Source organism: Phoenix dactylifera, unplaced genomic scaffold (genome assembly GCF_009389715.1).
Source record: "Phoenix dactylifera cultivar Barhee BC4 unplaced genomic scaffold, palm_55x_up_171113_PBpolish2nd_filt_p 000444F, whole genome shotgun sequence".
NCBI classification, from domain to species: Eukaryota; Viridiplantae; Streptophyta; class Magnoliopsida; order Arecales; family Arecaceae; genus Phoenix; species Phoenix dactylifera.
This window is the reverse complement of record NW_024067877.1, coordinates 13,661-30,565: the sequence shown is the minus strand read 5'-3', so window position 1 is coordinate 30,565 and position 16,905 is coordinate 13,661. Positions and strand designations below refer to the sequence as shown.

The 16,905-nt window shown below is 38.8% G+C and overlaps 1 protein-coding gene across 1 annotated transcript; it reads left to right on the top strand.

Moving 5' to 3' along the window:
* Positions 1-4,251: 4,251 nt before the first annotated feature.
* LOC103722913 lies at positions 4,252-16,409 on the top strand. The gene is made up of 8 exons (XM_008813644.4): positions 4,252-6,469; positions 6,549-6,650; positions 6,806-6,958; positions 8,302-8,465; positions 14,957-15,104; positions 15,323-15,445; positions 15,544-15,631; positions 16,023-16,409. The coding sequence occupies exons 1-8, from the start codon at positions 4,316-4,318 to the stop codon at positions 16,187-16,189; spliced, it is 3,099 nt and encodes a 1,032-aa protein (XP_008811866.1). The 5' UTR covers positions 4,252-4,315; the 3' UTR covers positions 16,190-16,409.
* Positions 16,410-16,905: the final 496 nt, after the last annotated feature.

Sequence of the window (16,905 nt, the reverse complement as noted above, 5' to 3'; positions counted from 1 at the left end):
GCCCATATTTTATATTTTGATTTTTCGTAGCGTACTCATACCTGAATGTCGTGAGACACCGGTGCGCAAAAAAAAAAAAAAAAAACCTAGCTCCCGTTCACCGTGGGCACGAGCTCCAAGGCCGGGGACAAAGGAGAAAGTGGGGGCTGGAGCGAACGGAGAGAATGGGGGAGCCAGCGCAAACGGAACATGGGTTCGAAATTGGGACCCCTTCGCTTTGGCCGTTTACACGTGTTGGATCCTGGTTTGTCGGTCTACAGCTGATATGGTGGACCTGGTCCAACCAATGTTTCGATCTCTCTCACTCCTCTGGCGGGCTCCAGTTCTCCCAATCGACGGATGCCAGCCCTCCGATCAGTGGCTTCAACGATCATCCCGAGCTCTAGTCAGCTGCTTCCGCAGCCCTCCGGAGCTTCGTCAGCTCCGGCGACCCTCGAAAACTTTACTCCCTGACCTCAAACCATCGTGCATTCCACGCAGCCATCCCTCAACAAACCTCCACACCTTTCCTACCCTCCCGAAGGCCCCCTCCATCCTTCTCGCCTTCCGAAAAGGCCGGCAGACTCATGCCCTTGCCCTCAAATATTGTTGTGGCATCGACATTCTTTTGTGCAGTTCTCTATGCGTGAAATGTTCGATGGAATGCCTGAGAAACGAGTGCCTCTAGGACAAGTTAGCCCCATGAAGCGTTGACCTGCTCTACAATTTCCCTGCTCGCTGGCTCCTGGGTTGCGAGGTCAGGTCACCATGGTGGATGTTTGCTCCCCATGCATCGACCAACATGGGTGCGGTCGAGCTCAGTAAGTGGGTCATGCCTCCATGGAGAAGCATGACATTGATTGCTAGATCCGCATCAAGACCACCCTCGTCTACTCAAGGTGTCCTCCCTCATTTCTTATTACCTTAATGATATTTTCCAGGAGAAAACACGCTGCATCATAATAGACTCGGGAAGTTAATTCACAATAAGAGCTTGGTATTTGAAGATTCCTGACCGAGCATTTTTATGATTCACCACAAGCATCACATATTTCTTGGAGAAATTTTCAGGCCTCAAAATGTAGGAGTGATCAGTCCAGAACTTGGGTTGCATCCAGAGTGATGGGCTAGATTGGCCATTGGAGTTCGGTTTAGCTATTAAAGTTAGGCCCAAAATGTTGTTGAATTGGGTTGGTTTGGGATTTGGGCACTCCGTTTATAAAACGCTCAAATTGATTCTGGCTCTGTTTAAATGGGCCGGCTGGAAAAAAGAGATATAGGTTCTGGGCAGGGTATGAGCCCGGGTTAGGTACGGGGCCAGCCCAAACCTGTTTGCGGGCCATGAAAGCCCGCCCATTCTCATCACAAAATTACCAATCACTAGCCATGTCTCATTAATTTTGCAATATTATCGCATCGGTGTATTTTTCTTCCAGACTAGTTGATATGGAGGATGTGATCCGCGAGGGCCCCTACTAGATAAGCATGCCATTGACTTTAGCCCTTGAAGTGCCATTGCCAAATCTTCTGCATTGCCGCATGAGCCCCGCCGAACATGGAGTAGGAGGCAAAAGAATGGTTGAACAAAGGCTTTATTCAAGAAAGTCTCAACTCGTGTGGAGTCCCAACCTTGCTCATCCCCAAGGACGGATCTTGGAAAGTTCACATCGATGAAGTCATTAGCTATTCTTTACCACTAGTTCATCCATAACTTCAGCACCATGATTGCTTTAATGGCTATCTGCATAAAGGAAGGAAAATTTAACTAGAATTTGTCTGCTGATGGAACCTTTGAAGACATCAAGCAACAAAAAGTCTGAAGCATTGATTCTGCACTTGCTTGACTTTGGAAGAGTGTTCAAGTTCTCATAGGATGTTTCTCAGGATATGATAGAAGGAATCATTAGTCTAATGACATACTTCAGCGAAATAGCGAAATAACTCGGTGATACCATAAGGGATATTCCACATACAATATTGAGTTCTATGTCATGATCCAGACTTTGAGGCACTAGCTCATCCATAGGGAGTTCATGCTCCACTTCGATCATGAAGCTTTGTGTTATTTGAACTTCTAAAGAAAGTTTATGATGTCGGGGAGACGTTAAACTTAAATTAAAAACTCAAAGGAGAAAGAATATGTTTATGCCATTGATTGTGATGAGATAGAAATCCTAATGTGGCATGTGCAATGTAACGTGTAGTTGGAATAAAAGTAGGGTTGGGTTACTCTCTTCCAAGGTCAAAACACCTTCTTAACTAGCCACTCCAAAGGATACAACTCGCACTATGTTCATCAGCAAATCTTAAGAATTCATCAAGAGAGAGGAGAGAGAGAAAATAGAGAGAAGGCAAGAGAAGAATAATTTTCTCAATAAATTTTTCACCACTCAAGGATCTTAAGTTTGCTTACAAGAGGAGCCCCAATGGGGATATTTATAAGTAATACAATGAGACTCTATTCTTCAACTTTCTAATATGGAATTCTAAGTCCTATTCTAACTCCAAGGATCCTAATTATTAACTTTCCTAATAATATCAAAAGTTCTTAAAAAAAAGTTCATAAAAATTAAAATTCTCTATAATCAACTAATATCAAAATTTTCTAACAAAATAAAACTCATGTCGAGTTTCGAAACATATACGTAAGGGACTCGTGATCTGGGCGGTCGGAACTTCCGACTCGTGTAACATTACATGTGTCCTAGGCACTCTGGCATCAGCTAAAGTCCAAGCTCTATAATCCTTATTTTCTCAAAATTTAGAAGGCATTGGAGAAGGTTGGAACTACCCTAGCATTGCAAGAAGTTTTTTTTTTTTTCTTTCTCTAAGAGTAATTGTGGAGATTTTTACGCGCAACGAAATAAATTAGGAGCTATAAGTAAATGGTCTGGCCAACAATTTGGTCGGGATAACATTATCACTCTAGTAAAGTAGTGTTTCCATTGACCGAGTATGAAAAAAGATAATCAAAATGCATCACACCACCGTATCAAAACCTTCAATTGTTATCTTTACCATTCACTTCTTGTTTGGTCAAATGCTTAATCTTTCTTGTTTTTGCCTAAAGATCTTGTATATAATGCTTCTTTATTTTTATAATAACATAAGTGGAGTTTTCTCCTGCTTTTTTTTAAAAAAAGGAATTATGTCAAGTTTTATATTTTAATAGCACTGCTACATGACTCATTAATCGTGATTTTATATTTTTGTTATTTTACTGTTTGGGGATATACTATTTTGGAATGTATTATCAAATATTTATTGGTAATGTGGCAATAATTCAACATTAATAGAAAATTTTACAAACACTCAGCAAACATGCACGAATCCTGGCTGTCCCCCTCGCAAAAAGAACCTAACCAATTAAGACTCTTGGATTTAGCCGATACGCATCGGACATGCTCCTCGTACACCTTTAATTAGCCAATGGCCATCGGCCTCCAAATATTCAAAGAGAAGAAAGAGAGAGAGAAAAAAAACTAATGCTATTCTTCTTCTAAAGCTCTCTCAATCATCATCACCTGGGACCGCATTTGCTCCCTTGTCCAGTTCCCACCGTAGATTATTCCTTAACGCGACTGATAGATTCGTGTCTATTGATGGATCGGCCTACAAAGCGACGGGGCGAGGATTTTCTCCTCGTCAGGGCCCCACAGATCCGGAGATAGAGGATCCGATCTTCCCCACTACCGAAAAGTGCCCTCCGTCCACCAAACGCCCCTCTATAATGCCACAATTTCCGAATTACCCCTGCTTTGGGGGCTCGTCCAGCCGGAAAAGCTCCTTTGGATCTGAACCTAATTTGAGAATCAATAGAACGTTAATCATTACAATAAACACTGTTAATCGCAAGCTGGTAATGTTAAATTTTTATGAATGCTATGTTTTTGTTTGACATGACAAAGACCAAATGATGGCCGTTAATTACAAACTTAATTTAGCTGCTGCAATATTGTGACCACAAAGCACAGTTATGAATTAATCGGAATCTTTAAACGTCTGGGCCGGCTGAACTGATTAGAACCTGTATTTTAAATCGACTTTCCAATCTGGGGTAGGTTGCTCCCCCACGCTAAATAATTTCCGGAGTTTTCCATCTCGCCGGGTTAGGGCGCTGTTGAAATTAAAGCCAAAATCGAAGGGCGAACCTAAATTACCTCTTCTACCCAACCCTATAAATAAGCCAGAGCCTGCTTCACGAGATTCCGTCGCTCTTCGCTCCCTCATCCTTTCTTCCTCTCTCTCTCTCTCTCTCTCTCTCTCTCTCGCCCTCGCCCTCGCCCTCGTTCGCTCGCTTTGTGAAACCCTAACCCTAACCCTCCCATCTCTCGCCATGAAAGAACCTGCTCCTCCTCGCTCCAAGAAGCCGCCGTCCCCTCAGAAGCTAAGGCTTCGCTGTAGCTTCGGCGGAGCCTTCGTCCCTCGTCACCCCTCCGGCGAGCTCCGCTACGTCGGCGGAGAGTCCCGGATCATCTCCGTCGACCGCCGCGGCATCGGCCTATCTAAGCTCGTTTCCAGGCTCTCCGAGCTCTGTCCCGACTGCTCCTTCTCACTCAAGTACCACCTCCCGGAATCTCCCTCGTCTCAGCCGGAGCTGATCTCGATCAGTAACGACGAAGACGTGCGGATCATGGTTCGCAACCACGATCGGCTCGCCGCCCACGGGAAGGCATATCGCCTCCGTGTGTTCCTCTGCGACGTGACGCCCTCCCTTGCCGGGTACGTTTGGCCGAGAAACCCTACCTCTGGTACTCGTACTGGTTCTTGTTCTCAACTAGGAGTTCCCGTCGGGGAGAGAAAGACTTTTGATGGAGGGGATGCCTTAGGAGATCTGACTGCAAGGACTTTCGGAAAAACATGCGGGGATTCCTGTGAATCTCTGGGTAGCAAGGTGTTTCGGACTCAAATTACGACCACCCACGAGAATGGGATCCAATATTTTGGTGTTTCGACGGCCCGTTCTCCGGGGTTCGGGAATCCTGAAAGTCTTAATCGGGTTTCCCTAAATGGATTCAAGGAAGATTCTGTCTGCGGGGTTGGATTCGACCAATCAGGTGGAGCTGCCTCCAGTCTTGGCCAAGTCGACAGTCATGATGTCCAATCTTCCGGTCCTTATACCTCTGCACCATACACGAGAAAAACTGAGAATTATACTGCTAGGAACACGAACAGAGAGAATGTTTTCCCATGGAAGGCTGATCATGCTACTGTCAAGACTTGCTTTGCACCTGTTTCCTTGGGCAATCAATCATATAGGGGGGTGTTTCAGTCCCAACTTTACAGCGGAAGTGATGGACATTCTGACTTATCTCATTGCATGACTAAAAATCATCAGTGTGGTGGTCAGCACAATAGATTCCATGGCACTGGTCCATGTAATATGTGTGGTTGTTGGATCGGATTGAATGATGTTGCAGCCCAGCAATTCTGTGATGGGAAGTTTTGCTTGCCAAGATTGAGTTTTTCAAAGTTTGTGGTGCCAAGAGCTCATCAAACCCAACTGACAAAGCCAATAAACTTTGGGAGCAATAGAGGTGTATTGAGAGAACAAAGATTGCGGCCAATGCCAGGACAGGGTGATCTTCCAGATGTGGGATTCGAACCGCAGAAACTTCAAGGGAGGTCAGTAAACTATAACTGTTTAGACCAGCCAGATGATGTTGGCATTAGCCCCTCTCTCCATTCAGACACCATGAGCATTAGGGATAATCTTTTAAGCAAATCTAGGATAGCAAAGCCAAATACTCATTCTCATGCACCTTATCGAAACAATCCTTTCAGTGATGCGAACCATTGCCCAGTTCAGTGTGATGAGAGCGCATACTGTGACGTTGTCCATGCAAACAGCTCTTACGATTTGGATAACAACTCAGGCTTTTTGGAACCAGACAAGAGAAATAATGCTAATGCAGCACTTTCAATTTTGTCCTTTTCATATGGCCTGCTAAGAAAGGATGTAGAAGAAGTTGATGTGAAGTTGAGAAAAATCAACATGATGCCACAGTCTGATATTGTTGCTAAATTGGATGACATCTTTGAACCTGTAGAGTCATCAATCTATGATACTTCTGTCATCAATCTTTCTGACATTAAAGCCCCATTGGATCTTCCCATGCATGCTTTATCATTATCTTCTGCTACCGAAGCTCATCCGTCAGCACCGGCTTCATCTGATAATAGCAACAATCTGCTAGAATCTGATGACTTTGCTCCCAGTGTTATTGCATCACCGCCAAAGGATGAAACAGGGCTCCAACTAAATAACGTGCATCTGATAGAGGAGAATCCTTTCATCTCGGGGCGACTTGTTGGAAATATAGCTGGAGAAACAAGTAAAGAGAATGCATTTGGGCCAAGATTACTTTGGGAGTCGTCACAGCCATTGAGCTCATTGGTGGCACTGGTATCTCATGGCACAGAGAAAGAACTTGCCTATATTAAGCAGGACCACGAGACCATGCTGTCCCCTACTTATGTGGAAGAGAAGGTATTCTTCAATCTATCTCAATAATTTATTATGCATATAATTTCATTGGCTTAATTAACTGAATAATTTATTCTGGCAGTCTGATGTGTCCGGATCCACAAGCATATGCTCCAAGGAAGCAAACGAAACTATCAGTAAAGTTTCAGCAGTTTATCCTCATTTGGCTATGCAAGAGCTGCAGGTAAACAACGCCTCATCTTCAGTTTTCAAAACTCAATGATCTTTTTCTGCCTTTCTCCAAAGTCAAAGCAATAAACTCTGAGTTTTAATTTGGATACTATTAGTTTTCATCAAGCCTTTCTTTCTTTGTTTTCTTTTCCTTTTTTCAATTGGCAGATGATAAAAAATTCTGATCTGGAAGAAATACGAGAGCTGGGAGTGGGTACATATGGAACTGTTTTCTATGGTAAATGGAAGGGTTCTGATGTTGCAATCAAGCGTCTAAAGCGAAGCTGCTTTGCCGGTGGTGAATTGGGAGAAGAGCGCATGGTGATTATTCTATCTCAGCTAAGATTTGCCGTACCGGTCGGTACTGTATCATACTAGTATTGAATCGGTACACAGTCTGGTACTGTACCGATACTCGGTATGTCTTGCCATCTCGTACCGCATCGATACTCGGTATGCCTTGCCGTCTCATACCGTACTGTGTACCGATATTGTAATAGGATGATACTAATACAGGGTTCAGTACCAAGATGGCAAACCTTGATCTCAACCTTCTTCTTTAACAACAAAAAAGAGAAAAAGGACCTCAGAACTGCCAAATATATCTTGTTCTGTATAAATAGATTATTACCAAAAAAATAGCGATCCTTATTGCAAATGTTTAATACCAGCACTTGTCTTGGTAATCCTACTTAGCCAAACCTGTTGAATGTCCATCTTGAACATCACTTGGAAGTGTATGGACCAGTGCTTGGACATTCTATTTGAGTTCTAAGTTTACAATGTAGCTTTTAGAGTTGATGACTCAAGTTGTTTGGCAGCCTTACTCAAACTATGGAGATCATATCCAGAAAATTCTATGAAAAATGAATAACTAAACTATATAAATTGTTTTAAGAAGTTTGGTTAAGAGCATTGGAAAAAAAGCTGATTTTTCAACTGAACCAATTTTGACCTTTAATTTCTACAGATGATACTGCTTGCTTGTCAAAAGAAGATATTATGACCGGAAAAAGTAAATTACATAATTAGGCAACTATTTTATGATTGATGTATGCATGTATCATGCATGCGTGCATGTAGGTTGCACACACATTATGTGCCTCTTATTCGTCATGTATGTTTTACACAACTTGGTGTAGGTAAGTTCTCATGAAAATCAGAATTTCTATTGGTTTCACCTATGCTCTTTTGGCCCTTCTTTATTGGTATCCCCTTCTTTATTGGTACCATCTATTAGAATCAGGGCATATCACCATAATGGATTGAGCTGATTCATTTGCCAGTTTGGTAAATTTCTTCTCAACACATTCACAGATAAAAGTGAGTTTCCCTGTGGCAATATTGATCATTCTAGTATATACCTCATTTGCCATTATGTCTGAGTCTGGTCACTCAAGTTAGCCAAGCTATGTTTCTAAACACAGATGCAGAACCACCTCAATCATGGCATGAATTTAGTCACGGAACCACCTCAATCATGGCATGAATTTAGTCACGGAACCACTTCAATCATGATATGAATTTAGTCAGGAGTGTTTGTGAGCCTGTTGCCCTTACTGACTAGTGACTGGTGTACTTGGCTTTATTGATTATTTAATTTCTTATATTTATGGGCATGTATGTGCTTGGACATTGCAGTTGAACTTTTACATGAATGACAGGTCACAGACTTCTGCAAAGAGGCTTGTTTGCTGGGTCAACTTCACCACCCAAATGTGGTTGCATTTTATGGTGTGGTTACAGATGGCCCGGTGACAAATTTGGCTACAGTCACAGAATACATGGTGAATGGCTCCCTAAAACAAGTTCTGAAAAGAAAAGATAGGTACACTTTCATTGTTTCCTGTTCTGTATTGATTAGACTATACATGCATATACATATACATATACCTACATACATAGAAACATAATACATGGTGAATGGCTCCCTAAAACAAGTTCTGAAAAGAAAAGATAGGTACACTTTCATTGTTTCCTGTTCTGTATTGATTAGACTATACATGCATATACATATACATATACCTACATACATAGAAACATACATAAATATATATATTGACAGAATACTGACGGTCACTGTTTGCTTTACTTGTCTGCTTTTCTTACCTACAGCTGTCTATTGCAGAAAGTAATAATTGAAAGATTCAAGCAAATACATGGTACTAACCATTCCTTGTTACAAGTTATTATTATTTCAAAAACAAATTATTCTTCAATTTCTAATAATATTGGAATAAATTGAATGATGCAAACCAGAATTTATTAAAATTACTTTAGAAAGAGCTGAATCATGATAATTCTTTTAATTTTGTAAAAAGACAACATTAATTTCGTTTTAAAACACAATGGAGGTGTGACATCTGTTATCATTTTTGTGTAGCAGTCTTTACTATATTATTAAAACATTTCTAATACAACGAATATTCCCTATTGATTATGTCTATCAACTTTTGTGTCAAAATACCCATATTTCAATATTAAAATGCATTCAACTAAAAAAATAAAAATATCTTCCATATTTTAAAAATAATGTTCTAGGGAGCACGTGCACGTCGTGCAGTATGTGGGTGGTCAAGGGATCGTATGGTGCACATACATTATGCAGGCCACGTATACAAGTGCATGTGCTGTTATTTTTTTTTAATATTTATAAATGAATAAAATATGCTATATACTCTATATTTTTTATTATTTTTTATATGTAATATCAATATTAGTAACAATAAAATTTAGCAATTAGTGCTTGCTATTTACTACCTGATTTTTAGTAGAAATAATTATAGGATATAATATATTAACATTGTGAATAATAGAGGCCCCCAACCAGCTTGAAACCCCCTTCCAACTAAGCTTTATTCGCATGGGCGTCAATAAGAGTGGCTACATACATGGCTACACAATACTAAAAGGGCTAGTTATGCAGTTGCATAATGATAAGTAGGTTGCATATGCAGCAGGACAATGCTACTTCTATTGCATGTGTCCACAAAGTGCTAAGCAAATTCTCTTTGGCCCATATGCAGCTCGGTTGCATATGGTAGTCGTGTATTGGTTGTATGCTGTGGTCAGGGGACTGCATATGCATATTTAGCTACATATTGTCTTATGTACTGCATTATGAAACAATGTCTAAAAAATTAACGGAAGAGATATAAAAAAATTAATTTTCTTTTACATCCTAAGCCATCTAGCACACAATGAAATTTTCTATCTTTTAAGATAAAGAGCTTTAACTCTTATTTCTTGAGAATAAATTCTACCAGATCTTCTCAATTACAATTTTGGTTGGATTCTCTCTTTTTTGGAAAGAAAATGGATTCTCTCTATTATTTTTGGGGAAAAAAGTTGAATAGTCTCGTTGTTTTTCTTGATTTCGGCCCCTCTCTCCTTTCCAAGTTTCAACCTCACTTCATTTTCAAAAATAAAATAGGCTAAATTGTTCTAATTTATCTTTCCCTTTATCACATCAAATCTGTCAAAGTTGGCGGTGGATCTCCTTTCTCTCCTCTCTGTCTTTCCAATCACACACTCAAGATGATCTTTTGTATCACCTCAAAATCCAACCATGTGCTTTCTGTGCTATTTTTATTTTTTAATGCTTTATTTAATTTAGGAGAAAAATCTAAAGACCTACCATAGAAAATTTTATGTCAACACTTTTCATTTTGTATTTTTTCCTCTTATTTGTTTCTTGTTTTTCTTTAGCAATCAGTTCTATGAAATTAGTTTATTTTTTGTTTTAAAGTTTGTTTTTTTAGCATCATTTTATAATCAATTTTATGTATTCAATTCTATTCAGTTTAAAGTTGTCCATAATTTTAAAGTTTGTTTTAAAGTTTGTATTCAATTTTATAATCAGTTCTATGAAATTTCATTTATTTACTTTTATTTTGTTTAATATAATATTTTTATTTATACTCATGTATCTTTTTTCTAATAACATGCATTGCATGTGCTTGGTTACTAGTAAATTGTAAAAATATGTCTAGATGGCTAAAGGAAGTAAAACTCGGTATCTATATGCCATTAAGTTTCGTCGACTTCATGTAGAACTAGTTTCTTGCTGTTCATGGATTAGCACCATGGGAGGTATCATAACTTAAATGAGTTGTATTAGTTGCAGTTATGTAGAACTTCAGTCATTTTATGGTCTAATTACGCTGAAGAGTTTAGTTTTAAACTGAGAGGCATATGAATTAATAAGAATGTATCAGACTGTCTATAGTGATTTATATTTGTCCATCCACCAGGACTCAGATTATGGTCAAGTTGACCTGATTAATGAGAAATGGTCATATCCACCATATATGTGTACCTTGCACATGGGAATGCAGAACAGAGTGCTCTAAGCTATATACCAAGTAAACCTAGCCAAATTTGGATTTAACCAGCAAGTTTTGTGGTATGACTTATGCATTATGCAGGCACCCAGTAGAGCTCCACCTTTTTTATCTCATGGTGGTAACCAGCTTTTTCCTTAGCATGCTATATTTCATGTACAAGAGACAATGACAGAATGGAACAACATTTACAACAACTGTCAAATTCATGGGATCTCTCTTTCTCCTCCCTCCCTCCTCTTCTCTCTCTCTCTCTCTCTCTCTCTGCTCTTCCTAACTCTCATTCACCAAATATTTCTGTATATTGTATAACTGCATCTTATGCTAACTGACATTTTTCAGTGCCCTGCATTTCAGTAAATATACATTCATCTAAAAGCATACCGAGCACGTGTATTTACCATGTTTTTGGAAGATGCTGAGCCATATTTTTTAATCTCCATTTCAATATCTAAGTATTTTAGACCCAGACACGTGTTTGGCTGTCTCACAGCAGTTACATGGTGTTCAAGCAGGCTACTTATGGTAAGCTGACATCTTTTCAGTAAATTGATAGCACAGAATGATATGATGTGCAATGATAAATTTTGATGTTAGAAGGTCTGAAAAGCTTATATCAAAAGATAATTTCAATTCCAAATTTATCTAGACATATATATGAAATATGTAAACAGAAACTACAGGATGTCATACATATTAGGTGTGTGCTTAAACATGTCTGAGACAAAGTTTTTTTTTTAAAGAGGAAAATTGGGCCAAATCCCATCAGTTCACTAAGAAAATGACCCCAACATACAACCGGTGTTTTTTTGCCACCGAAAAAGAAACAACTTTCCAAAATACAACTTCTTACTCATAACAAGTTGGACAGTAGGCATAATTTTCAAAAGCTTCTTCTCACTGCACACTCTCGACCAACTTGTTGGCAGAAACCTGATCTTTGCAATGACATCTGCTATACTTTCCTCTTTTTAATTATTGCTCTCTTCTAATCATTAGCACTGAGTAATTAACAACTAGGACATCCTGCCCTTTCCTTCAACTCTTGATTTTACTCTTTCTCCTAGTTGTCCATATAGACATAAGATCTTCAGGAAGAACATCCATTCCAAGCACCTTGCCAAAGTGGTCCTGGACCGAAGAAGCCAAATCACGGTGGAAAAGCAGATGATTTGTGGTTTGAATCTGTTTTTTGCGCATAACACACAAAAATAGCCCATTGAATCATTTTTCCAAAAGATTCTCCCCTAAGAGAACTCTATTCTGAATCATCAATCAGGAGGACAGTGCTTCGGATGGAAGATGACAGTCCCATAATTTTTCAGAATAAGTTGCCACCAGACCACCATGGCTTAAAATTTTATTTGCTTCTTTGACAGAAAACTGACGCTATTCCATTTCAATGAAATCATGTCCCTGTTCAAAGTCAATCTGACCTGTTGTAAAATTGTTGAAGTTATATTGCCTCCTCTCGCAATGTTCCAACCAGTTCACCTCTGAATTTAAGTCTTCATCCACGCTGTCCATAACATTGTTTCTTGAGAAGGATATCCTATGATAAAACTTCTTACCTACAACTTGGCTGATAGCTTTAGCACTACCATGTTGCAGTGAAGTCCTGTTGAAACTCAACACTGTCCCACCCTCCCAAAGTTGACATCATATTTTGTCTATCATACCTTTTGCATTACCATGTGGTGATCAACTCGATGACTGAAAATCGACACTATCAATCGAATCATGGTTCAGCTGCTCTTGAAGATTAGGATGTCCCTACTCAGGAAAAGAAATTCCCTGGCAGATAAACTAGCAACTGATTATATCTTCTTTTTGGAGCCTTGTGGTAAAGCTTGTCTTTCTAACTAGGTGTCTAACAATGCCTTCTCTAACTACAAGATTTTAAGTTCCCCAGCGCACAGTAATTTGTTGGTGGAGATCAATTTATTCCCTCAAAGTGAGACCTTGATTTGTGGCTAGAAAATAATATTTATTCGCTCTTTTAAATACTTAAAAGTGGGCGAATCGGCAAGTAATGTGGGCACCTAGTCATATGTTGGATTTGTAAGAGGGCACTGCATTGACAAGAAGCAAAGATTGCTTGGAGTTGCAGCGCATTAGCATGTTTGATGAGGGCTCAGGTCTAACTTTGGGGATTTGGTATTAAATCTTTTTGGTGAATAGAGTGCTTCCTCCAGCTAAAGGAGGTGCGTGAACTCAACAGTTGCTTGATGTTGAACCTTTGAACTATGAAGGCATTGCTCTTGGCAAGTTGTGTCCCCTTTGAAGGAGGATAATGGTTCTTTTATTTCTTGATGATGGTTATGAACAGGTAGTCTGCCCTTTGTAGGGGCATTGGTTAAGTTTGATATCTCCCTTGAGTTCTTGATTTTAAGGAAGCAGCATGATGAACATGGATAAAAGAGAGAAAAAGTTTCCATCCACCATAGCCATGAATAGCCCAGAATTGTCATTAACATTGATCTTGCTCCTAATTGTCATTTAATTGCTTAATCAGTATACAAAAGTATTGTCTTTCGGCAAATGGTAGAGTATTTCGCTTTCTTTCTTGAGATGGACTTTTGATGAAGACTTTTATATAATTTAGCCCATGATAAAGTGCTATAAGGCTTCATTTGGCATTACTTTTGAAGGGCCAAAAAGTACTTCTTATAGGGTTAGGAACTCTTTTGGGTAATTTTTAGATATTTGATAAAAATTTTGAAACAGCTTTCTGGCTCCTTCCAAAAGCTAAGAAGTAAGAAGTCTCCTAAGGAAAGTTCCAATTTGTAGCTTTTGGGTAAAAGTTATACCTAAGATGTGTCGGAAACTATTTTTTATGAGACGCTCGAGTTCAGCCTTGGCAATGAGAATTTTTTAAAATTAATTTAGAAATATTTGATAAGTTAACAATACTTTAAAAATTATAGTTTTTGATGGTATAGTATTATTATACCATCATATCACATCACATAATTATCATTACTATTATTTTATTATAATTAATAATATTATTATAACACAATAATCTTATAATATAATACTATAATAAATTAATAATATACTAAAATAATAATATCATTTTATTATATTATATGTTGTTATTATTATTATTATAGTATAATAACATGATAAAATATTGCTATATTGTATAATATAATTAAAAATATATTATTTATTATATTATTTAGGTTAAATATCAAAATCAATAATTTATAAATTAAGAATATTGTATAATAAAAATTTTGATAGTAGAAACAATTACACAATTGAAAGCATTATATAATGCCTTCTATTATTATTTGTTGATACTAAAAGCATTCTTAGTCTGGTTACCAAACAGATGTTAAAGTTCTATAGCACCTCAGAAATGTAGTTACCATGTGGTAAACAACTTTTTATTAAAAGCTCTACCAGTGAAAGCTCTGCAATCTAAACTAGGCCTAAGTCAATGATAAAATTGCAATGTTTGCTTTTCTGAAAGGGGGACTAGGGAGGTCCACACTAATTGCTTGCAGAGTGCCAGCCATTGGGGGAGTTGACCTTTGTTGATAACACTATGAGGCATGAAAAGATATGGTGGGAGTGGTAGGGAAGGTCGCTTGGTCTGCTCCAAATTTGTCTGACTATTCAAGGGGTGATAAGATGGTGCATTATTTTGCTAGAAGTTTCATAACTATGTGCTAAAAGTTGTTTGGTCTAGTCTAAACTTTTAGATAATTACCAAATCAATAAGTCCAATTTTTTTTAATTGTGTGCTAGAAGTTCGTCTGCATATTTATTTGCTTATGACATTATGCTTTTGGTTTTCATGCTTTGGGATTGTAGTAGGACCCGCTCACTATCTAGTATGTATTCTATCTAACCATTCAACAATGAGGGTCTGTATTCCTCTACAATGTATATTGAAATATTTGATGTACTATGTTGCCTTTGTATTTGGATAGCTTCCACCTTCCATAATTTTGCTGTTTTACAGAACTGTTGATCGTCGGAAGAGGCTTATTATAGCGATGGATGCTGCATTTGGCATGGAGTACATTCATGAGAAAAATATTGTTCATTTTGATTTGAAGTCTCATAACTTATTGGTAAATATGAGGGATCCCCAGAGACCAGTTTGCAAGGTAATCAAACATGATAATATATATATTCTCTATTCTATGCTAGTTTGGCGTATTCATGTGCACATTTATACAAAAATGTAATTTGGTACTTGTGCATTTATGAATATATAAAGATTATAGAACAGTGCACTAAGTGAATCAGCTTTGTGACTATTTATTAGCTATATTATTTGTTGGGCTTGCATATCGTCGTTCTAATATAATGCATATAATATCAGATAGGAGACTTAGGCTTGTCAAAGGTGAAACGGCAAAAGTTAGTTTCTGGTGGGGTTCGAGGAAGTATTCCTTGGATGGCCCCTGAGCTTTTGACTTGTGAAGACAGCATGGTGACAGAGAAGGTACTCCTAGTTTTGGTGGTAACTGTTAGACTGTTAGCATGACATTCCTTTGGCACAAAATGGTAGGAGATTTATTCTCATTTTTGCCTTTCCTGCAGGTGGATGTATATTCATTTGGGATCGTCATGTGGGAACTTTTAACTGGGGAAGAACCATATGAGAACATGCATTTTGAGGATATAATAGGTAATCATCCTTTTTTATCCCATCTTTTCAGAATTATTTCTCTATTTTCACATTGCAGAAGAAAATTTGAAAGATAAATATATCTATAGACATAAAATAAAACAGGCAGTTCTCCGTGGGTTGTCTATGGCTAGCAAATTTTGTTTTCATCATCGATGCTGGTGCATGTTTGCTATAAATATTTTGGGTCAGTTTCTTGAACTTGGTTGTCAGATTTATTCGATGTTGCTATGCATATTCAATAATTTGAGAAAAATGCTTGAGATGCCGTACTTATCATAACTGGCAGTATATGGAAGACATAAAGAATGAAAATTTGCTTATATCATGTCAACAATAGTAAATGTTCTTCCCCATTTGCTGATCTGATATTCACTGGTGATGCTTCCAGCTGGTATAATTAAGGGTGACCTGCGGCCTGAGATACCGACCTGGTGCGACCCTTTATGGAGGTCATTGATGGAGAGATGCTGGTCAACTGATCCTGCTTCGAGGCCATCCTTCTCCGAGATTGCTAAGGAACTGCGTGCCATAGCAGCATCAATCAATATCAAGTAACAGGCAGTTGCCGGATTCAGGCATATGTGAAATGAGAAGAAGTATGTACAGTTCGAGTGGTGCGGGGTAGGATCCCTCATTGTAAGCACCCTTCGAAATGCCGGGACGTAGCTGTGTCTGCCATCCTGTGCTAGAAGTTGAAGTGGTTGGCTTCTGTACAAAACAAACAGGCAGATTTTTTATCTCAATATTTGGGAGATAGTGATATGGGTTAATGCGACGCAAATGTCAGCCCTTGCTTCCTGATAAAACTGATGCTGCTCATCTTGTGTGGACTTTTTCTTTTTTCGCCTCCTCCCCCTCTTTTTCATGTTGAGAGATGAAGATACCTCAGGGTTTGTTTGAATTGTCAGATCAGCTTCTAATTCAACCGAACTTTAAGAATTAAGAGTGCGTGCCCGAAGCCGTGGGCAGTTGTTGAATACAAAGCGAGAGGAGCACTGAGACTCTGCCGCTGGCCGAGATGTTAGATATCAAGAATTGTCCGTTTTGCTGCTGTCTTGCGCAGAGCTAAACAATGGTGCATGATTTTGGTTCGGACATCATGACACGAATGACATCGAAGGGCAGCCCGTAGAGAATGGAGTGCGAAAAAACGTCCGTCGTGCCTAAAGCTTGGAGCTCCCTAAACCGGACACGAATTTGGCCAAAATCACTCAAAATGCCCTACAAGTGATGTTTGTTCAGGTCTCCAGCATCCCTGCAACCCAAGACCC